Source organism: Oncorhynchus tshawytscha, linkage group LG31 (assembly GCF_018296145.1).
Source record: "Oncorhynchus tshawytscha isolate Ot180627B linkage group LG31, Otsh_v2.0, whole genome shotgun sequence".
NCBI lineage: Eukaryota > Metazoa > Chordata > Actinopteri > Salmoniformes > Salmonidae > Oncorhynchus > Oncorhynchus tshawytscha.
The window spans coordinates 33,286,921-33,294,420 of record NC_056459.1 but is presented as its reverse complement, the minus strand read 5'-3'; the positions used below and the strand labels follow the sequence as shown (position 1 = coordinate 33,294,420).

The window sequence follows — 7,500 nt, the reverse complement described above, 5'->3', positions numbered from 1 at the left end:
TGTGTGTGTGTGTGTGTGTGTGTCTGTGGTTTCAGAGTATAACTGTCTCTCTCTCCAGACCAGGTGGACAGGGAGGAGATGGAACAGGCAGTGCAGCTCAGAGTTGGAGAGCTCATCATCATCGTAGTGGTGCTGGTCATGTGGGCAGGTAACTCAACCACAACTACAACTCAACCACAACACAACTACAACACAACCACAACACAACCACAACACACCACAACCACAACCATAACACAACCATAACCATAACATAACCCCAACACACCACACCACAACCACATCCATTAATCATGTGGGCAGGCAACACAACCATAACTCAACCACAACTCAACCACAACACAACCACAACACAATCATAACTCAACCACATCCATGAATCATGTGGGCAGGTAACTCAACCGCAACACAACCATAACTCAACCACAACACAACCACACTGACCATGACTTCTGACCAGAGCTATTATAATGCTAGTGATGTCATGTGGGAATATGGCCAGACGGCTACACAACATAACACAACCACGACACAACCATAACGCAACCCCAACACAACCACAACGCAACCCCAACACAACCACAACACAATCATAACACAACCATAACACAACCACGACACAACTATAACGCAACCCCAACCCCAACACAACCATAACACAACAGAACCAAATCAATGCATCATGTGGGCTGGTAACTGAACCACATTTACGTCGCTACACAACCATAACACAATCATAATTTTGATGAACCCCAGGAAGAGTGGCAGCTAATGGGGTTCCATTATAAACCCCAGGAAGAGTAGCTGCTGCCTTGGCAACAGGAACTAATGGGGATCCATAATAAACCCCAGACCAGGTGGCCAGGGAGGAGATGGAACCCCAGGCAGTGCTGCTGCCTTAGCAGGTTGGGGATCCATCAATAAACCCCAGGAAGAGTAGTGGTGCTGGTCACTAATGGGATCCAGGTAATAAACCCCAGGAACAACTCAACCACAACAGTGGGGTTCCATAATAAACCCCAGGAACACAGCTGCTGCCACAACCAGGAACAATGGGGTTCCATAACAAACCCCCAGGAAGAGTAGCTGCTGCCTTCCAGGAACTAATGGGGATCCATAATAAACCCCAGGAAGAGTAGCTGCTGCCTTACTAGGAACTAATGGGGATCCATAATAAACCCCAGGAAGAGTAGCTGCTGCCTGGGTAGGAACTAATGGGGATCCATAATAAACCCCAGGAAGATGAGCTGCTGCCTTAGTAGGAATAATGGGATCCATAATAAACCCCAGGAAGAGTAGCTGCTGCCTTAGCAGGAACTAATGGGGATCCATAATAAACCCCAGGAAGAGTAGCTGCTGCCTTAGCAGGAACTAATGGGGATCCATAATAAACCCCATGAAGAGTAGCTGCTGCCAACAGGAACTAATGGGGATCCATAATAAACCCCAGGAAGAGTAGCTGCTGCCTTGGCAGGAACTAATGGGGATCCACAATAAACCCCAGGAAGAGTAGCTGCTGCCTTGGCAGGAACTAATGGGGATCCACAATAAACCCCAGGAAGAGTAGCTGCTGCCTTAGCAGGAACCTAATGGGGATCCATAATTTTGAAACCCCAGGAAGAGTAGCTGCTGCCTTGGCAGGAACTAATGGGGTTCCACAATAAACCCCAGGAAGAGTAGCTGCTGCCTTGGCAACAGGAACTAATGGGGATCCATAATAAACCCCAGGAAGAGTAGCTGCTGCCTTGGCAGGAACTAGTGGGGTTCCATAATAAACCCCAGGAAGAGTAGCTGCTGCCTTGGCAACAGGAACTAATGGGGATCCATAATAAACCCCAGGAAGAGTAGCTGCTGCCTTAGCAGGAACTAATGGGGATCCATAATAAACCCCAGGAAGAGTAGCTGCTGCCTTAGCAGGAACTAATGGGGATCCATAATAAACCCCAGGAAGAGTAGCTGCTGCCTTGGCAGGAACTAATGGGGATCCATAATAAACCCCAGGAAGAGTAGCTGCTGCCTTAGCAGGAACTAATGGGGATCCACAATAAACCCCAGGAAGAGTAGCTGCTGCCTTAGCAGGAACTAATGGGGATCCACAATAAACCCCAGGAAGAGTAGCTGCTGCCTTAGCAGGAACTAATGGGGATCCACAATAAACCCCAGGAAGAGTAGCTGCTGCCTTGGCAACAGGAACTAATGGGGATCCACAATAAACCCCAGGAAGAGTAGCTGCTGCCTTGGCAGGAACTAGTGGGGATCCATAATAAACCCCAGGAAGAGTATCTGCTGCCTTGGCAACAGGAACTAATGGGATGTATACTAAAAAACACCAGATGTATACTAAAAAACACCAGATGTATACTAAAAAAAACAGATGTACACTAAAAAACACCAGATGTATACCACAAGATTAGTGAGTTAGCCAGCTGACTTTGATAAGCAACCAGAAAGATCTATTGAAAAATGTACTTAGATATGTGTTTTCATTTGTTGAATCAATTAGATCCTGCCAATTTCCAACTCATCTTTCCAAAATATTTAGCCTAGTTAGCTGGCTAACTCCTGGATCCTGCTTTGTAGTGTGCCCCTCGGTTTCATCTACACACTCTGCTATGAATGCATACAGCCGACTCTCTGTCTGAATCCCTGTTACTCACACATGGAGAGTACTGTGCCTCTAGTACACTGAAGAGGATACTAGTCTTGCTCTCTCACTCTCCCTCTCTTTCTCTCTTTGTATTTATCTCAATTCAATTCAAAGAGTTTTATTGGCATGGGAAACATATGTTTACATTGCCACGGCAAGTTTTTTTAAATGTATTTTTATTTGACCTTTATTTAACCAGGTAGTGAAAAAGATAAAACAAAAGAGAAGTAAACATTACAACATTACAGTAAACATTACAACATTACAGTAAACATTACAACATTACAGTAAACATTACAGTAAACATTACAACATTACAGTAAACATTACAACATATATACAGTGTTATAACGATCTACAAATAGTTAAAGTACAAAAGGGAAAATAAATAAACATAAATATGGGTTGTATTTGTAATGGTGTTTGTTCGTCGCCGGTTGCCCCTTTTCTTGTGGCAACAGGTCACAAATCTTGCAGCTGTGATGGCACACTGTGGTATTTCACCCAATAGATATGGGAGTTTATCAAAATTGGATTTGTTTTCCAATTGTTTGTGGGTCTTTGTAATCTGAGGGAAATATGTGTTTCTAATATGGTCATACATTTGGCAGGTTAGGAAGTGCAACTCAGTTTCCACCTCATTTTATGGGCAGTGTGCACACTTCTCATGAGAGCCAAGTCTGCCTTCAGCGGCCTCTCTCAATAGCAAGGCTATGCTCACTGAGTCTGTACATAGTCAAAGCTTTCCTTAATTTAAGTCAGTCACAATGGTCAGGTATTCTGCCACTGTGTACTCTCTGATTATGGACCAAATAGCATTCTAGTTTGCTCTGTTTTTTTGGTAAATTCTTGCCCATGTGTCAAGTAATTATCTTTTTGTTTTCTCATGATTTGGTTGGGTCTAATTGTGTTGCTGTCCTGGGGCTCTGTGAGGTCTGTTTGTGTTTGTGAAAAGAGCCCCAGGACCAGCTTGCTTAGGGGACTCAAAGTTAATTTCTCTGTAGGTGATGGCTTTGTTATGGAAGGTTTGGGAATTACTTAATTTTAGGTGGTTGTAGAATTTAACGTCTCTTTTCTGGATTTTGATAATTAGCGGGTATCGGCCTAATTCTACTCTGCATGCATTATTTGGTGTTTTACGTTGTACACGGAGGATTCTTTGCAGAATTCTGCATGCAAAGTCTCAATTTGGTGTTTGTCCCATTTTGTGAATTCTTGGTCGGTGAGCGGAACCCAGACCTCACAACCATAGAGGGCCATTTTTATTTAGTTTATTTCACGTTTATTTAAATAGGCCGTAGTGGCAAAATAATTACAATAAAGCAATTAAACACTGGAGTGATAGATGTACAGAAGATGAATGTGCAAGTAAAGATACTGGGGTGCAAAGGAGCAAGATAAATAAAATAAATAACAGTATGGGGATGAGGTAGTTGGATGGGATATTTACAGATGGGCTATATACAAGTGCAGTGATCTGTGAGCTGCTCTGACAGCTGGTGCTTAAAGTTAGTGAGGGAGATATGAGTCTCCAGCTTCAGTGATTTTTGCAGTTCGTTCCAGTCATTGGCAGCAGAGAACTGGAAGGAAAGGTGGCCAAATGTTGAATTGGCTTTGGGGGCGACCAGTGAAATATACCTGCTGGAGTGCGTGCTACGGGTGGGTGCTGCTATGGTGACCAGTGAGCTGAGAAAAGACGGGGCTTTACCTAGCAGAAACTTATAGATGAGCCAGTGGGTTTGGCGACTAATATGAAGCTAGGGCCAGCAGACAAGAGTGTACAGGTCACAGTGGTGGGTAGTATATGGGGCTTTGGTGACAAAACGGATGGCACTGTGATAGACTGCATCCAATTTGTTTTATAACTGATTTGTATTTGTGGTCCTGGCAACTGGACCTTTTTTAGAACACCATTATTTTTGTCTTACTGAGATTTACTGTCAAGGCTGAGCTCTGGCAGAATCTGTGCAGAAGATCTAGGTGCTACTGTAGGCCCTCCTTGGTTGGTGACAGAAGCACCAGATCATAAGCAAACAGTAGACATTTGACTTCAGATTCTAGTAGGGTGAGGCCGGGTGCTGCAGACTGTTCTAGTGCCCTCGCCAATTCGTTGATATATATGTTGAAGAGGGTGGGGCTTAAGCTGCATCCCTGTCTCACCCCACAAGCCCTGTGGAAAGAAATGTATGTTTTTGGCCAATTTTAACCACACACTTGTTGTTTGTGTACATGGATTTCATAATGTCGTATGTTTTTCCCCCCATTCAATCCATTTGTATAGCAGAATATGTGGTCTGTCATACAGTAATTTCGTAAAGAGATAATTTGACATTTGCTCAGTACATTGTTTTCACTGAGGAAATGTAAGTGGCTGCTGTTAATGATAATGCAGAGGATTTTCCCAAGGTTGCTGTTGATGCATATCCCATGGTAGTTATTGGGGTGAAATTTGAGATGGAACAGGCAGTTTTGTGGATTGGGGTGATCCGTCCTTGGTTCCAAATATTGGGGAAGATTCCAGAGCTGAGGATGATGTTAAAGAGTTTGGCCAATTTGAGGTCTGTATATTTCATCTTTTCATTTAGGATACCATCTCTCTCTCTCCCTCCATCCCCTCCTCTCTCACTCTTCTCTCCCTCCCTCTCAGGTGTGATCCTCCTGTTCTGTCGTCAGTATGACATCATCAAAGACAACGAACCCAACAACAACAAGGACAAAGCCAAGACCTCATCCGAATGCAGTACGCCCGAACACCCACAGGGAGGCCTACTGCGTAGCAACCTCTGAAACCAGCCCCCACAGTCCACTCAGCTATATGGCAATAACTCATCCGATTCCTTAGGACAGGTGAGATGACACAGCCAACCAGAACCCTCACACCTAGGGCTCGATCCAGATTCTTCATACTTACGTGTTTACTTTCACACGGCCATGAATTTAACAAATGATAGAGATTCCCTCCAGCTAATTCTTACACAAATCCATGACGGACAGTATGCATGTGCACACTTTGAGAAAAGTGTGGAGAATCGGGACACAGTCCTCAACACCTTCACCACCAAATAGGGAAGTCTGAATGCTTTTCATAACAACTGACCTGTCTATTTCTAATTGTTCCTCACACACAGATCCTGAGACCAACAGAAGCCATTCTCAAACTCCCCCGAAACCATTCAGAACCCTCCTTGCAACAACAGAAACAGACCGGGACTAATACTAAGACCAGAATGTAACCCAGGACGCATTGATAAAGCCACGACCAGAGTCAGACAACAAAAAAAACAGTTGTCTTTGAAGCAAACAGAACTTGTTCATTGCCACACTCTTTTGAATTTGGGGAGCCCCTTGATCCTGGAAACTGTGTGGCCAATTGATTGAAAATGGCCGACAATGGATCCAAAAAGGATACCGGTCAATATCTTGAACCTGGATCACTAACTGTCTGAATGATAGTATGCACCATCCATTTGGAAACATTTGGAAATGTTGGCACATATTGAACATGACCCCTGGTTTCAGAGTAGCCTGACTGACATCCATGAGGATGGGATGTGTTTGTTTGGTTCCAAGCGAAAGGCCGTGCATGTCGTCCGCAACATGACGATCACCACGACGATGATGATGAGCTCTCCAGCTCCGAGCTAAGACTCCTGACACCATCTCCTACACCAATCAGCACCTCAAAGACTACAGCATAGACCCCGCCCAGGAACCCAGCTCAGCCAATCACAACAGCCCAGCCCACTGTGGACCACAATCACCCACCATCCAGAGTGGGGAACCTGAATAGGTGAAGTTATCCCTAGTAGGCTGGACACATGACATTTTTAACCACGCTTCTTCTACTTTCTGATATAAAGTAGTTCATTGCATCCGCCGTGGAGCCACGTTTCATAATATTACCATATGTCCCAACTGCTTGCCGTAGTTTTGAAGTAATCACACAAAAAACAGGCCATATTTCAGGGCATTTTTCACCCTGCCAGCTCCTGTTAGTTCTATTGAGCACCGTGGCACCAACTCACCTTCAGAACATTCTATTCCCAGCATAACGATCTATGTCACAATGCCTGTTTTGCTATTGTTGCCACGGAGACCTGCCCACATTGCTGGTAGTTAACAACAACAAAAAATGACTCATGGAACTCTGAGGTCATCCCATTGTTTACTATAGGGATATATAGGTATGTCTGTCTATTTTGCCAAATATCTCACAATATGTATATTTAGATTTTTTTCCGAATAGGACACCATTTTAAACATTAGAATCTCCTCTTTCTAATTATGTAAGGCTGGGTAGCGTACTCCGTAGTCATCAAACACAAAATACCTTTTGCCCTTGGAACGCTGACTGTTTTCCTATGGAGAGGCATGCTGGTATTTTTCGCCAAATATCTCGCAATGTGTATATTTAGATTTTTTTCAAGTCGGATACCATTTTAATCACGATAATCTCCTCTATCTAATTGGTTGGGTCTAATTGTGTTGCTGTCCTGGGGCTCTGTGGGGTGTGTTTGTGAACAGAGCCCCAGGACCAGCTTGCTTAGGGGACTCTTCTCCAGGTTCATCTCTCTGTAGGTGATGGCTTTGTTATGGAAGGTGTCGGCCTAATTCTGCTCTGCATGCATTATTGGTGTTTTACGTTGTACACGGAGGATATTTTTGCAGAATTCATGCATGCGTGATCTCAATTTGGTGTTTGTCCGATTTTGCGAATTCTTGGTTGGTGAGTGGACCTCAAACCTCACAACCATAAAGGGCAATGGGCTCTATGACTGATTCAAGTATTTTTTAGCCAGATCCTAATTGGTATGTTGAATTTTATGTTCCTTTTGATGGCATAGAAGGCACCT

General features: G+C 44.0%; 1 protein-coding gene across 2 annotated transcripts in view; it reads left to right on the top strand.

Moving 5' to 3' along the window:
• The window catches only part of LOC112229191 (fibronectin type III domain-containing protein 5-like), a 38,965-nt gene extending 31,786 nt beyond the window's left edge, over nt 1–7,179 (top strand). For both annotated transcript variants that reach the window (XM_042309852.1, XM_042309851.1), the window contains exons 4-6: nt 59–148; nt 5,295–5,494; nt 5,776–7,179. In XM_042309852.1, coding sequence (XP_042165786.1) covers nt 59–148; nt 5,295–5,434 — 230 coding nt within the window. In that variant the 3' untranslated portion in view covers nt 5,435–5,494; nt 5,776–7,179. The remainder of the gene's footprint in view (nt 1–58; nt 149–5,294; nt 5,495–5,775) is intronic.
• The last annotated feature ends 321 nt before the right edge of the window (nt 7,180–7,500 follow it).